This window comes from Panthera uncia, chromosome D4, assembly GCF_023721935.1.
Source record: "Panthera uncia isolate 11264 chromosome D4, Puncia_PCG_1.0, whole genome shotgun sequence".
In the NCBI taxonomy this organism is placed as follows: domain Eukaryota; kingdom Metazoa; phylum Chordata; class Mammalia; order Carnivora; family Felidae; genus Panthera; species Panthera uncia.
The window spans coordinates 81,099,652-81,115,675 of NC_064807.1; the positions used below are offsets into that span (position 1 = coordinate 81,099,652).

At 56.5% G+C, this 16,024-nt stretch overlaps 1 protein-coding gene across 5 annotated transcripts in view; it reads left to right on the forward strand.

Moving 5' to 3' along the window:
* The window catches only part of NEK6 (NIMA related kinase 6), an 86,169-nt gene extending 70,171 nt beyond the window's left edge, over positions 1-15,998 (forward strand). For all 5 annotated transcript variants that reach the window (XM_049637661.1, XM_049637677.1, XM_049637652.1 and 2 more), the window contains 3 exons: positions 2,823-2,917; positions 10,790-10,903; positions 14,394-15,998. In XM_049637661.1, the coding sequence (XP_049493618.1) occupies positions 2,823-2,917; positions 10,790-10,903; positions 14,394-14,504 (320 nt within the window). In that variant the 3' untranslated portion in view covers positions 14,505-15,998. The remainder of the gene's footprint in view (positions 1-2,822; positions 2,918-10,789; positions 10,904-14,393) is intronic.
* Positions 15,999-16,024: the final 26 nt, after the last annotated feature.

A 16,024-nucleotide genomic window follows, 5' to 3' on the forward strand; every position in this document is an offset into this window, starting at 1 on the left:
ACCAGAATATACAAGAGGTTGCATATAGGACGCCGTCTCTCCAACATGCATTTAAGTGATGGCTGCTGCCCTTGCTGAGGACTGCTGCCATCAAAGGGTGTTGGTGTCCACATACGGCACCAACCAGTAGGCTCCTCCACGGCAGTACATTAAACAGGCGGTGCATTAGGCTGCAAGAAAAAGGTGTTAACAGTGACGCGAGGACGGATTCATTGACTCTGTGAGTAGGCACTTAGAAGATGCCCCCCAGGGGCCTGGTCCTGCACAGGGCACCGGGACCCTCTGGTTAACAAGGTCCTGCCCCAGGGCGCTCAAGCCCAGAGCAGGGCTTCCCATCACTCTTCACAGCCTTTACAAGTTGGCCGTGGTAAGTCCTCATCCGTCTCTAATGACTTGAGAAAACGCTAGAAGGTAATCAAGTTTTCAAGCAGCTAAACTTTTCAATGTAAAGGACCGTCCTTGAGTTTGAGATTGTGAGTTCTTCCACTTATTCTAGTGTTAAACCGCCTTCTCTTTTTATAATAATAGTGCCACTAACTGGCAGTTGGGGTTTTGTACTTTTAAAACCACCTTACCTGGCAAAATCAAAGTTGCCCCAGGAAGTCTTTGGCCCACGAGTTTCTGAAGCCTGGGCCCCTGCTTTAGGGCGCCTGTCGTTTTCCAGCTCACTGAAAGGCCTGTTCTCCCTCAGGGTCGCGCATGTTTCGTGACGCAGGACATCCTTCCATCGCAGGTCATAAGCCACATGTCAGGCTCAGCCTCTGCCGAGCTGGACTCCGGCTCCCTTTTTTTTTTTTTTTTTTAAGTTTATTTATTTTTGAGAGAGAGAGAGCATAAATGGGGCGGGGTGGGGAGGGGCAGAGAGAGAGGGAGACACAGAATCCGAAGAAGGCTCCAGCCTCCGAGCTTCCGCACAGAGCCTGACGCGGGGCTCGAACTCACAAACTGTGAGATCATGACCTGAGCTGAAGTCGGACGCTCAACCGACTGAGCCACCCAGGCGCCCCTGGACTCCGGCTCCTTACACAGACTCTGGCTGGAGCAGCAGCAGCCACCATCATGTCCAGGTGGCATCTGCAGGCCAGTGGAAATGTTCTCTGTGTAGCAACCTTTAAGGTCTGATCGCAAAGCATCCAGGACAGTCATCCTCCGAATGGACTGGGATCAGAGTCTCAGACCACAGATCTGTTTACAAATCCTGACTCTGGGCCCCTCCTCCGCCCCGCCAAAGCAGCCCCTCTGCTGCAGTTTGCATGCCTCTGGTGATGAGGAGCTCACCTCCTCTCAGGACACCCTCTCATCTTTGTACAATTAATTCCGCATCGTCAAGGGTGTGCCCCCTCTGCTTTTTAACTGAATTCTCACGTATATACATATCCTGTTCTTGATAAAAATGGAATCAGATAGTGCATGCCCTTCTGTCATGGTTGCTTTCACTCAACACCGTGTCTGCGAGATCGACCAGTTTCGTGGCTCCTGTTTGTTGATGTTTACTGTTCCATTGTGTGAACAGGCCACATGAACAATTTATCCATTCTAGCGTCGATTGGCTTTTGTTTCTAGTTTCTGGCTATCGTGAATAAAGCCACTTTGCACATTCTTGATCATGGCTCTTGATGGACAGAAGCACTCATTTTTCTTGGACATTGACCTGGGAACAGACCTGGCAGGTTATGGGATCAGCAGCGTTTTCAGCTCGATAGATGGTTTTCCCAGGTGGGTGTACTATTTTTTTGTCCCCATCGGCAATACGTGAGGGTTCCAGTTGCCCCCCCCCCCCACATCATCAGGCTTGGTTTATATATGTCTTTTTAACTTTGACCTCAGGTGGGTGGATGGTGGTAATTTGCTGTGCTTTTAATCTGTGTTGCCTTGATGAGTAATGAGAAAAATATCATTTCATGTGCTTATTGGCCGCTTGGAAATTCTCTTTTGTGAAGTGCCCTTTCAAATCTTTTGCTAACTTGAGAGAGGGGGTTGTTTGTCTTTTACTTACTGAATTATAGATGCTTTAAAATATTCTGTATATGGGGCCGTTGTTGGGTATATGTATGGAAGGACTGTTTTCTTCCAGCCTGCAGCTTGCCTTGACTCTCTAAATGGTCTTTTGGGGAACTGAAGTCCGTAATTTTAGTGAAGTCTAATTTATCAGTCTTTTCTTTTATGGTTACTATCTTTTCTGTCCTCGGTTTAAGACATCTTGGCCAACCCCAAGTCTGGACATGCCGTTTGGTGCCAGCCAAGGGTAGTGGCTAAGAGCTCACTTCCTGGAGCCTAAAGATCTGTGTTTGAACCGTAGTCCTGCCACTTTTCTGAGCCTCCATTTCCCCATCTGTAAAGTGGGTATGCCTCCTTGGGGGACTGTTAGGAACACGAATGTTAGGTCAGCATTAACAGGTTTTTTGGGTTTTTTTTTTTTTTCCTTCCCACTGTTGAGAAATCTGGACTCTTCTAGGATTCAAGCACTCACCCTAATGGACATTTGATCAGTTGCTTCCCAGAGCCTGGCCACTGCATCCCACACCACCGGGCCCTTGGCAGAAACACTGTCCCCAACTGCCCAGTCCCCAGGCTGATTCTCAGGTGTGAGGAGGTCCCTGTCCCCAGGGGCTTTAGCACCATACCCAGTGTGGGAGCTCCGGTCCTGTCCAGCATCTCCTCTGGCTGAGGGGGGACAGGCGGAGAGTGAGAGGGGGCTGCCCAGGCACCCAGGGAGACCAAGGCTGGATCTCTCCCCAGCCTCCACACCTTCCCCTCCCCCTTACGTCCTTCCCCGCACAGAGCATAAGCACCCACCCCTCTTCCGTCTTCCTGTGTTGCAGTGGGGACGCCGTACTACATGTCACCGGAGAGGATCCACGAGAATGGCTACAACTTCAAGTCCGACATCTGGTCTCTGGGCTGTTTGCTGTATGAGGTGAGTGTCTGCCTCACGGCTCAGCGGCGTTCAGGGAGGCATGCGTGTCAGGGACCCAGCCAGGGCAGGGCTCCCCCGACCAGCTCAAGGTGGGAACCCAGGGATGTACGGTGTCCACCTGTGACATGGGCACCATCTGGGTCCTGTCCTTCACCCCACTCAGCCCATCGTCTGCCTGATTAACACCGTTGGGCTGGAGGACATTGTTAGATGTGTGACCAGTGGCAGACTGGGTTCCATGCCACCCTTGGGCAGCTCAGAGGGAGACAGACTAGAAACAGAGTCCAGTGTCTGCCTGTGGCACAGGCAGGGGGTCTGGTTGCCCCAGTTTCCCTGGTAACCAGGGTACTCCTGTCCACTGTTTGACATTCACCCATGCCTCAGGCTTCTGTTGGGGACAGAAGGGGTCAGCTCTGGCCCATGCTTCTGAAGCCCTCGCCACAGAGGGTGTCCACACTCTCCCGGGCTCAGCAATATGGGTCTCACTAAAGACCACTGTTCCCTCCCGTGAGCCATGAAATGGAGCCACCAAATGGCCACTTCCAGATGTGGTGGTCAATCAGGATGGAAGGACGGGAATATTTCTGAGTCTTGGCAGGCTCAGACATGAGACGCCACGAACAAACAGAAGCTCCCGCTCATTCTGGCCAGCCACCCTTGGGGGTCTGGGAGCACAAGCCATTCTTAGCCATGAAGCTGTTGCAGCCGCCAGTGGGAGGGCAGGGGGCCTGAGCCCTCCCGTGTCTTCACGCTGGCAGCCACACCCTCCAGCACCCTGGCCCTGGCCCCGTCGTGCTGGGCAGCTCTGGGATTCTGTGCATCCTGCTGAGCCCGCCTCTCCATCTGTAAAATGGGAATAGTACCCATCCTGCACCGTCACCGTCCAGATAAATGCAACAACAGATGTGAAAAGCTTTGACAATCCTCCAAGGGCCATGAGACCAGAAAGCACGGTTTGCTTTCAAAATTGGAACCTTGATTATTTTTCTGCTTTCCCCGGAGCTGACTTGAGCACATGTGGGGTCTGGCTCAGAAGTGAGAAGCTGAAGAGGCCCCTTATCACGCTGACGTGGCCCGTGACCGCCAGGGCGGCGACGCTCAAGGTAGCAGCCAGGGGCCACCGGGAGTGTGTGGGTGTCACGGAGACTGGTTTCTTGGCTTCCTTGGGACTTTTGCCTCTGGGAATTGACCTCACAGTCCTTGGGCGTGAACTTAAGGAAAAAGCTGCCCACTGCTGATCCACGTGGGGACCGTGGTTGCCTCTGTGGTCGGGGCCTTTGGCAGTAGGGTCCCCCCCTCCCCACGTTACTGATTGAGACTCTGAGGTCAAAACTGATCCCTTTGCAAGGTTGAAACTTCGCAGCAACTCAAATGCTTTTAAGAGCAGACATTTCATTTTAAATAAGCAACCTAGTGGTTAAAGAGGAAGCCAGGTGGCATTTGTGCCTGGGACCCCCTTCTCCCGGAGGTCAGCAGTGTGGGCCACCCACGGTGTCATCTTGAAGGTCTGAGGGGGAGTCGGACCCTGACTGTCAGAGATGGGGAGCAGACCTGCCTTCCGGGACCCCACAGGGCATCTGTGGTGGGAGGAATTCTTTTAATGGCCACCGAACGGGAGCAGCCGGGGTGCGGTGGTGCCCACCTGGTGGCCGCAGTGGATCAGGGAGCGCAGGGCAGTTCCTGGCCCCCTCAGGCGGAAGAGGGCTGCGTTCTGTATCCTTCCCCGTCCCTGTCTCCCTCCACAGCCCGGCTGCCGTGGGGTTTGGGAGTCAGAGTGGTTGAGCAGGGGGGTGGGCGGTGACCTTGGGAAGGACAGTGGGTGCGGGAGGGAATGTGGAGGGGAATTGGCGTCTTTAGCAACAAGAGAAAAGAGATGAAAGTCGGAACTCTCCTCAGCAAGGATGACAGGAAAGGAAAGAAACCCGCTTTTACTGGGTGCCCCACGTTCCTGCACATTCGTAATAGCCCCAGAGGGCTTGTTCGGTTGCGTTTTGCCTACAGTGAATGAAAGCCAGGTGGGCAAAGCTCCGGAGTCTCAGAATCTCTGGCACCGGTATCTGCCTCCCAAGATGAATCCTGACTTCGGGGTCTCTCCAGCCATCTCTCCAAGTACAGTCTCTTCTTCAGGTGAACACCAGGGCCACCAGGGCTAAGGCCAGTGACAAAGCCAAGCCCACCCTCCCTGGGCTCCGTGCTCCTGTACCCACAGCCCTGCCCCCCTGCCCCTCTGAGGAGGGGGTTCCAGCCCCCCCACTAACCGGGCGTCGTCCACCCCGGGGTCAGTCTTCAGGGGGCTGGACTGCCGCTCCCGGTCTCCCCAGGACCAGGCAGATGCCCTCCGCGTAGCAGGGGGCAGGGCGTGCGAGTTTGAATCCGACTGTGCGCGCGCGTGCACGCAGCTAACTCACGTGGCTGCGGTAATTTGGGTGAGAGCGCGCAGGATCCTGGTGTGGGGCCACTTTGGGCAGAAGGACCTGCGTTCAGAGCTCAGCTGCCCCCTCACCCCATGAAGGCCCTGGGGCAAGTCAGCATCTCCTTCCAGGAGCTTCCGTCACCCCAGTACAAAATGGGGTCACACCGTCCCTTGCTGTGAGGCACCAACAGAGCGTGGCTCAGAGAAAGCCCTCTGGCAATGGCAGGCAGGTCACTGAAGTTCATTATCCCCCGCCCCTGCCCCCCCCCGCCCCCCCACCCCTGCTGCCCGGAGCTGCTGACCCAGTGCGGGCCGATCAGTTGGCATCTACCCCACAACTGGCCACGTTTCCCTTTTTGCTTTGGCCAGCAGGAAACAAGAGTGCAGCTTGGCCCCCTTTTCCATGGAGGACTCAGCTTTGTCCCCCTGCCTTCATGGATATCGTCCCTGGTCCAGATGGTTTGGTCCTCTTATTTTTCCATTCCGGGCTTGGGATTTCCGTAAGCCGCTCCCTGCCTCTGTGAACCCCGAGGGTCTGCAAACATAGACAGACACGCGGCCCCCGACCAGGGTGTGAGCCCAGGGTGGGTGCGGCAGGCGGCAGGCTCATCTCCCCGGGGCCAGAGGGTGGCAGCTGGCTCCCTGTGCTTGCGCCAAGCCCCGGGCACAGAGCCGCCCTGCTCCCTGCCCGAGCCTTTGTCTCGGCTTCTGGAGGCCGATGCCCACCCAGGCCTGCCACACTCGGCCCGTGGGTTCCCGGTAGGCGGTCCTCTGGGTCTCGGCGGCACCTAAACGCGCGTCTAACAAGGCAGCGTCCGTGTTCGTGGCTCACCAGCACCAGCCTCTCATTCAGCTGAGCTGATTTACGTGTCGGCAGCATGGGGGGCCGCACAGCTGGCAGCCAGGGAGGGACGTGTTGGCAGTGGGAGGTCAATGAAATCAGTCAATTCCTTCGGGCATTGACATCCTTGGGGACAGCAGGCACTGATCTAAGGACCTGGGCCTCCCACAGAAGAGGGCTAGTGTGGCTGATGTGGCCAGCCGTGGCCAGCCTCTCGGAGGATGTCAGGCGGCAGGGGCTCTGCTGCGGGCCACCACCCCTCTCCCCACACCCCCGGCCCCGCGGGGAGCGGATGTTTTCCCAGCAGACAGGGAGGGAGATGCATCTGTGCCCAGGGCTTGGTAATTGGGAGGAAACATCCCGCAGACACGGCTGGAGCTCCCGCTAAGCAGCCTGTGGTGGGTTCCAGGAGCGCCGGCGAGAGGAGCTGCCACAGAGGCTCCGCGCCCACGCAGCCCCTCCAGACCACATCTGAGGATTCGGCGTGGCTCCTGAGGGACACACCTGAGCCCGGTGGGGGCGGGGGATGCGTGAGGTCTGGGGCGACAGCACAGAGCGAGAGAAAACCTGCCCGATGCGGCCAGGCCTGCCCTTCCGGGAGCCCCAGCATGGACTGGAAGTCTCAAAAGCCCCCCGTGTGAGTTTCCTCTGGCTGCTGTAACAGGTTATCACGAAGTCGAAAACAACATTATCCGCTTACCGTTCTGGGGGCCGGAAATCCAGAATCGATTTCAGTGGACAGCACGTGTTGGTGAGGCTGGTTCCTTCTCCGGGTTCTAGGGAGAGCCCATTTCCTTGCCTTTTCCATGGAAAATAGGTGACCTGCATTCCTTGGCTCGTGACCCCCTCCTCATAGCACTGTGGCGACACGTCTCCTCCTCTGCAGTCAAATCCCCCTCGGCCTCCCTCATGTAAGGACACTTGTGGTTACATTTAGGACCCACTTGGACCAACCAGAAGAACCTGCCATCTGGGGCACTTAATTCGATCACATCTGCTGACTCCCTTTTGGAATTTAAGGTAACACGTTCACAGGCTTCAAGGATTAAGAGACAGACGTTTCTGGGAGCCTTTATTCAGCCCACCATGCCCCTTTCACGGCATCCCCATATCCAGGGAGGAACTCCTGAGGTCACTTTAAGATGCTGATGTTGACCCGTGGCTAGTGAGGAGCTGCCACAAAGCACCGGCTTGTGTCCCCCAGGAGTGGGCGCAAACTGGGATCTGTCTTGAAGAGGTCAGCACCAGGAGAAACCGGCCAATTGGCTCAGCAGCGGGGAGCCCCGCCAGGCCAGCGCCGCCCGGGACGTTGGGGTGAATCGGGGAAATCACGCTAGGCCAGTCCCAGCCTGGCTCTGTGCGAGGAAACTGAGGCTCGGGGAAGCGGAGAGACTTCCCAGGGTCACACAGCAGGAAAGTGGCCAGGATGGGCGCTTGTCCCCAGGCTGCCTGTCAGAGCCCACTCCCCTGTGGACAGGAGCCAGGCCCTGGCCACGCAGGACGGGCAGGCCTTCTGGAGTAGGCGCCCCTGGTGAAGAAAGGGACCCGGGCCTCTGCCCAGAGCCCCTGGGAGACAAAAGACCAGGTTGTGAGGAGCCAGGAGCCCCAAGTGACTTCAGCCTCCCCTCTGTCCCAGAGATGCTGGGGCTTGGCCTTGTTAGAAGGTCCAGGGCTTTGTTTTCACTACAGTCCGGCGGACTGGCCGGGCTCTGCGGAATTTATTTATTTACACGAGAGCTCAGCTCTGAAGCACGAGCTGAAGGAATTGGCTCATCCGGTGCCAGCCTCAGGATCTTCGGCGGGGGACCTTCTCACAGCAGCCTCAAGGGACTGAGACCCAGCAAGAAAGCAGTGGGGGAAACAGACTAAGAATCAGCCACCCCTGGCGCAGAGGCGCGTTTGGAATCGTGGCTTGACCCAGAGCGTGGTCCGGCTGCCCTTTACCTCGTGGCAGAACAGGGCTGCAGACCGCTTGGTGATTGGCCTCTGGGAGACACTAGGTGACAAGATGGGCGTCGGAGGCCCCGACAGACAGGAGTCAAAGGCAGTTGCCCTTCTTCCTGTGACACCTCAGATCGCACACCAGTCTCTCCGAGCTCCCCCGGCGGGGGCTAGTGCCGGCACTCTCCCAGGTCCCCGGTCGTGTGTCATCCCGATAACGCCACAGAGGGACAGTTCTGCATTTGAGGAGCAGCGCTGAGAGCCACGGCTCCAGCAGCCCTGACAGACAGCCAGGATCGGCCCCAGACGGCGATTCCTCCTCCGCGTCGCCCGTGCAGACGTGGGTGGTCGCCGGTGCGAGGATCTCGTCGTTCGGGGTAATCGTTCTAATCCCAGCCTCTCGGGCAGCCCGAGGTTCCTTCACAGCCCAGTGCCCTGATCCGGATGGAAGGCCCAGGGCCCGCAGCTGGAGGGGCAGTGGGGGGGGGGGATGTCGCTGCCACTAGAATCTGCCTGTGTGGATGGAGAAGCCGCTGTCAGCGGGGAGGCCGGGGGGAGGGCTTCCCTGGTGGAGCCGCTGCCGACCCCGGTCAGGCCTGTGTGGGAGGGTGCCGGAAAGGAGGCAGGGGTGCGCTGAAGGCCACCGATTTCTGGGGCCCTTTTGGACTCCTAAACAGCAAGGTTTGTGCAGATCAGGTTGGCTCGTCAAAGGGCTTCGCCAGCCTCCCAGCTCCGACACATGGAAAGCCAGGGCCTGTGTTAGTGGACCAACATTTTAAATGTCCTTTCTACTCTGAACAGAAACACTTTCCAGGAAAATCTGTCTTAATCATCTAGCCACGACTCGCGGGGCACGCAGATCACCCCGAGTGACCGCCCCGGAGCCTCAGCTGCTCTCCGCTGTGGCAACAGATGTCCTTTTGAAGCTGCCCAATTAACCCTTTGCACCCGAGGCTCTCATTTTAACTATTGGAAACGCATCACCCGAGCGATGCCGTTTTGCACACTCAGTGGTAAAGCCAGCTCCCCGTCAGGCTGGCGGAGCCCGCGGCGGGCAGGGCCTCCACGTACACAGCCTTCCCTGCCGAGGACCAGGGCCACTCCCCGTAGCCCTCCTCAGGGCATGTCGGAGTCCCTGGTCACGGGAGGAGGGGTGAGGCCGGCCCTGAACGTCCACCTGAAAGCTCGAGCGTGGCCCAGGCACCTGGGCGCACAGGTGCCGCCCCGGGCAGATGCCTGGACCGGGGTCAGAGGAAACCAGAGTCTCCAGGTCACGCTCGGCTGCTTCCCCAAAGGCCGTGTGTCGACCCAAGGATGCTGCCTGGGTCTGAAGCCCCCTGGGCCCTCCTGAAGGAGGCCGGCCCTGCCCTGGGGGCCACCGGACCTGTTCACGGGGGTGAACAGAGGATGGGGGGCAGACCGGGACACTAAAGCTAGCGGGCACCCATAAACCCAGCACCCGTGGGCTCCTTCCTGCCCTGAGATCGCGCTTGCTGGCCTGTCCTCCGGGGCCCGAGGACAAGTGAGGAGTCCTCGGGTAGCCCAGTGCCCCGGCCAAGGAGTCTGCACAGAGTGGCCTTGGCAGCCCGGCTCCTCGAAGGGAACCGAGGCCAACCGGACGGGCAGGCACAATTACCCAAGGGCACTTCATCAGCGGGAGGCGTTGGGCCGTCTCTCGGCGGCAGGCGACAGTGAGTGGGAGTGACAAGAAGCACTTGAATCCCATCATGGATTAATCAGCAGATGGGGCCGGCGGGCACTGCGCTGGGCCGCCACGCGGCTGCCTCACGGAGCCGCCCGTAGCTCCCACGTACCCCCTCTGAAGACACCCCGCCAGTAGTGCCCTGAACGGTCGGGGTGGGGAGTCCGGGAAGCCTCAGCTCCTGGCGCCTCTGGTGCCAGCCATGCCTCACCACAGCCCTGTGCGTGGAGCGTCTTTGCGTTTTATGGACGAAGAGACCAGAGGGCAGAAGACAGAAGACGCAGCAGGCAGAGCGCAGAGCCGGGCACTTGCTCCCACCTTGGAGCTTCTGCCCAGCGGAGGGTCCCAGGCCCCTGCAGTCGGTGGCCGGCGGCCAGCCTTCTTCCTCCCGCCCCTCCTCCCTGATGATGTCTGGGCGTCCAGCTTCCAAAGAGAACCCTGAACTCGCAGCTAGCAAAATAGCCAGAATGCAAACCAAAACCTTACCTCCCCACCACTCCCAACACGCTAGTCCTCAGGTAAGTAATTCCGTAAATGTACTCCTCGGACATCCTCCCACGGGTGTCTTTGGAATTGCTTCTTAGAAGTAGAAGACAGGGTACCAGAGCGGGCCTGCTGGGCCCCGATCCCGGTGAGCAGAGCCTCTTTCCGTCTGCCGGCGCGGCACGCACGGCCAAAACTCAGGCCTTGGGAGCTGAGGTGTGAGGCGGGTGTGCCTGCGCGCGGCTGGCCCCGCCTCGTTGCCCTTCGGGTTTTGTCACTGAAACCTTGTGCCTCTTGCTTTGCTTATAAGACAAGGATCACGTTAAAACTGCTGCTTTCTGTTGAATCCCAGCTTCGTCGGGGTTGTGAAGCCAGCCTGCCCGACAGTCGCAGCAAGGACCAGAGAAGGACCATACGGCCATCCGGAGCGGTCCCTTTTGTCCCCGGACCTCAGGGCTGCAAACTCATGCCTCTCACCCTCTCCCCTTGCAGATGGCAGCTCTCCAGAGCCCCTTCTATGGAGATAAAATGAATCTCTTCTCCCTCTGCCAGAAGATCGAGCAATGTGACTACCCACCTCTCCCTGGAGAACATTACTCTGAGAAGGTGGGTTTGCTGTCACCAGACCTGGGGACTCCGATGGCCAGCAGTGGCTCACGAGCAGAGGCATCTTGTGGGGTTGGGCAGGGGTTCACCTCGCCGGGTGGACATTTCTGGGAAAGCGACTCAGTGAGGGGGCAAAGTAGATTAGTTTTACGGGAGAGGTTTCACAGACACCAGTGTGGGCCCCCAGCAGCAGTCTGTGGCCTGCCCACCGGCACCGAATCCAGCAGGAGCTGGCCGGGGAGGCCCCGTGGGCACACTTCTGCCCTTTTGGCTCCCAACCCGGTGCTTGAGTGGGACGCTCGCTGCTGCGGGTCGCGGAGACGGGCTCCACGTGGTGTCGGACAACAGGAACCAGATGCGGAGGCGGGAGGCGGCCGTAGCCCGGCCGGCCGGCTGCTACTCCGCTCCCACGACCGGAAGCCACGGCAAGCGGACTGGTCTCCCTACTGTCACAGACCTGAGTCACACCTTGGGTTCTTACCGTCAGCGTTCTGCTCTGGGTCCAGACGGACAGGTCTGGCATTGGGTCGTGCCAGCTACTGGCTGAGCGTCCCCTTCCTCAGGTCCGTCTTCTTGAAAATAGGGCTAAGATTTCACCTTTGTGAATCAAATGTGAAGGTGAAATGGCAGGTTTACGACACAGCCTGGCTGAGGGCGGATGTGACAGATGGCTGAGGCTGATGTGAGGGTGTGAGGGCTGAGACGGATGTGTTCACTTGCACGCTCCCTTCACCGTCCTCGGGTGAGTCCCTTCTGAGTCTCCGTTTCCTCGTCTGTAACGTGGCGATGATCCTAGACTCTACCTCACAGGGTCGGCGTACGGATGAGGGTAATGCACGTGATGCGCTCAGTTTAGCACCAGGTTAACACTGACTGGAAGCTACTGTCACGGTAACAGCCCACGTTTATGACTTACCGTTGAGTCCTCCCCGCTCCCCAACTCCCATTTTACTGAGGAAACCGAGACACGGATAGGTTAAAGTAACTTTCCCGAGGTCACGTAACTTGCGAGAGCGGTGGAGGCAGGATTTGAACCCAGAGACTCCGCCCCCAACCACTGTGCCAGCGTATCTTGATGGCACATGTCTCCAGTACCCAGGTGTCCAGCTGGGATGAGGCACCACCTGTGCAGCTCGCCGCGATCCCCATCCCGAAGGTTCTGAAAGGAGCAGCCCTGGTCTCCCGGGGGCTTGAGCTGCAGAGACCAGGTCTCCCAACGTGCTTGAACCCCATGTCCAGGCAGGCCAGCCAAAAGGGTCGTCAGCCACCCTTCTCTTGGCAGCCTTCATACTTAAGGCTGTGTGCTCACTGGCTTTGCACGCTCCCAGAGGAGAGAGAGAGGACCAGGAGTACACATTCCTTGGGTTGTTCAGTACACACTCTCATGGCCTTTACCTCAGTGGTTTACAGAATTCTTCTACGTATCGTTGGAAGAAGTCGAAGTGCTCTGGAGTGGAAGTTGGCAGGAAAAGAAAAACTAGATTTCTTAACCAAGTTAATAGTTGCATTTGGTTTTTCTTTTCTTACCTTTTTTTTTTTTAAGTTTATTTTTGAGAGAGAGAGAGAGAGAGAGTGTGTGTGTGTGTGTGTGTGTGTGGGCGAGGGAGAGGGAGGGGCAGAGAGAGAATCCCATGCAGGCTCCATGCTCAGCATGGAGCCCGACGAGGGGCTTGATCCCATGACCACGAAATCATGACCTGACCCAGTTATCAAGAGTTGGATGCTTAACCAACTGGGCCACCCAGGGGCCCCTCTTTTCTTACCGTTTTAAATTGGGAGGGGTGCCTGGATGGCTCAGTCAGTTAAGCATCCGACTTCAGTTCAGGTCATGATTTCACGGTTCACAAGTTCCAGCCCCGTGTCGGGCTCTGTGCTCAGAGCCTGGAGCCTGCTTCAGATTCTGTCCCCCCCCCCCCCCCCCCCCCCCCCCCCCTCTCTCTCTCTCTCTCTCTCAAATAAATAAATAAACAAACAAATAGCATTTTCAAAACTTTAAAAAATAAGTAAATTAACAAATTTGGAACTCTGTACCATTTAGAAGCTTAGACTTGCAATTTGGAGCAGATCACAACTTCTCTCTGCCTTCCAGACAGAAGCTGAAATGAATGAATCTGCTGAGTAAAGCCCTCAGCCCCCTTCCCTCCCAAGTCCATCATTCCAACTCCGTGACCTCGTACTCCCCAGGGCATCTGGCTTTCACCTCGTACACCCAGCATTTCTAGGCAGTGTGGTGAGGAGAGATGCTTCTTAGCACTGGAGTCACTCAGTACACCTCACTTTTGAAGTTTACATCACCTCTTAGAAATGGGTATAAAGACACTTTATTGTCTGTTTCTCTTGATTTCTGAAGTTTACCAAACTTGCTCTTCTTGCCAACCGCACAGTCCACTCACAGAGGAGTAACTGGGAGTCACAATGACTTTACCCTGATGTGTTTTTCTTGGGTACATTAAGCTGTCAGGGGCCAGCCGCCACCTTCCCCTGACTGCTGTCAGGCTCTGAAAAGTACGTGCTCGTCGTGGGCAGCCTCAGACTCCAGGCGTGTTGGGCTGACCGCAGACTCGGCCTCAGCGCCTGTCCGGGGGGTTCCCGGTGCCAAGAAAGCAGCGGAACCCCAAAAAGGCGGCACGCGGATTGGAGGAGATGCTCCCAATGCCCGACCCGGAAAAACCTCGTCTGCAGCCCGAAACACCTCAGGTGTGAAACGTGGAGCACGTACAGTAGCCCCGGGGCCTCCGCGTGACCCCTCCGCCCTCCCCAGACTCCCTGAGCGTGGCCACCGAGTCCACACGAGCCCCCTTATTGGGAACCAAGCGTCTCTCCGCCGTTGCCCCCGACCCCAGGGCAGGCCAGCCCCTCCAGCACCAGGTATTTAAAACTGCAGCGAGCCCAGTGATGCAAGTTGAGACGTAGGCTTTTTAAGGTCATTATCTTAATTACCATTAAAATAATTGGCACTCTGGCTATCAGAAGAACGAGGCGATCAGAGGCTCAAGGCGCCCCTCCCCCACCCCGAGGCAGGAGCAGCCTTCGGTGTCTGTATAATTAAAAGCTCTGTCTTTCATGAGCACAATAAAGAGGCCAGGGGGTGGGCAGACTGCAGCCCTGCTGCATGTTAATGCATTTATTATCAATAAGCCCTCGCCTTGAGTTTTGTCCTCTGGTTTGGGTATCCGCATGACCGACAGCACGCGCGCGCGCGCACACACACACGCACACAGCAGCGTGGGCAGCTGGAAGTTCACAGCTGTCTGGACGTACCCGCTCGCGAGGTCTTGGAGCGTGGCCTTCGGGGCCGGACAGGCGCAGGACTGGTCTCGGCTGGCTCTCCGCGGTGGCCGTGCCTGCACACCCGTCCCTTACCGGAAGTGCCAGCCCTCACCCCCCAGAGCCTCGAGGGTTGAAGGAGTCGAGACAGGTCAAGTGCCGGCAAAGCCTCACGAGGCTGCTGCTTCCCTACAAATAACACGCAGCGTTCTCTCTCTTACAGTTGCGAGAACTGGTCAGTATGTGCATCTACCCCGACCCCAACCAGAGACCGGACATCGGATATGTGCACCAGGTTGCCAAACAGATGCACGTGTGGACTTCAAGCACCTGAACGTGGACGCGGCGTGCCTTAGCAGAGCCGCACCACTTTGCCTTACTTGAGTCTTCTCTCCAAAGTGGCCGCCTGGTAGCCTAGATCAACTAAGACAAGAGGGTTCAGCGGGTTCCCCGAGGGGGCCGGGCTTTACAGCAGATGCCGAATGCAGAGCAGCTGGGGGGAGGGGCACTGGTCACACGTTAACTGGTGGTCAAATTCGAAAGTCCTTTCTTTAAACTTTTGTGGACAATCTCAGCTGGGTTGTTACCAAGGGTGAGTGGTTCGGCGAGCCACTGACGCGCCCCATGTGTCTGGACTGTAATGTGAATCTTGAGGATAATTCCTTCAGTGACCTGTCAAGGTTTGTAAGAACAGGGGGGTTGCAGGAGACGGTGTGATTTGTAGTGAGCCTTTCAAAATGGTTAGTAGCAAGTTCGGTTTAGCTCTTAGAATCTTTTTTAAAAAATCAAGCTGTGTGCTTGCTCTGTTGTAAAAGGATAAGGTGGAAATTTTTTTTTTTTAAGCAGAGTGATTTTCCTAATATTTTATCTATGTTTATAACTCGATGAATGACGATGAGGAGAACTCAGCATCTGGCACAGAGCTTCAGAAGGCAAATAATATTGGGAAGCCACGTGTGCCTTCCATGCAGTCCGGCTCAGCCGCCTTCTCCTGAACACCTGCCGTGTAGCAGGCACTTCCGTCACCTGCTTCAGTGCCGGCAGGTCACTTAACAATCAGTGTTAAGCGTTGTCCTCCGTGGGAAGGAAGCATGGGGTACAAAAAAAACCAAAAAACAAATATAAAACATGCCCTTGGGCTGTTCTCTGTGCAAGTTCTGGTTCTGCAACTTCCCGCCGCGACCCTGGGCATCTTCCTTAGCCTGAGCCTTAATTTCTTCATCTGTAAACTGGGACTAAGACTATCTACCTTCAGCGTTGCTGACAGAATTTGAAATAAAATCTGCAAGTTACCTAGCATCATCGCCTTGCAGACGATCCCAAAATGGTTGCCACTCCCCCCTTCACAAAACTGACCCATGGACCATGTAAGTCAAGAGTTAACATACAGTTGTATCATGCATAGGAAACCAGAACTATGTTCATTTATTTGTTCCCAAATAGGATTAACTGTGAAGACTAATTTATAAATGTGAACTTAAGGAAAACTCAAGCTCTGAAGGAAATCGTTTGCTTATACTCAAGTTAATCCTCAAATGGTCTAAGTTGTCACCCGCTGACTTGGTGACAGTTCAGCCCTCCAGCTAGATAGAGACATGCCCGCCCGCTCTGTTAGCGTTCTGGTCAGGTGGTCCGCTTGCAGCCAACTTGCTGACCAGGGGCCCAGGCCTCCCTGGGGATAAAGGACTTGGGCTGGGCCACTGCTCTGTTTCCATGTGTGAACTCTGTTCTACTGTAACACTGTCGGGTTTGAGACATTTTCTTCAGATGCAACCTTTGCTTTGTACTTGTTCTCCATGTTTGAAATAAAATGGGGTAAGAGGGGTCACTTCTGTGAATGTGTACAATTCATGG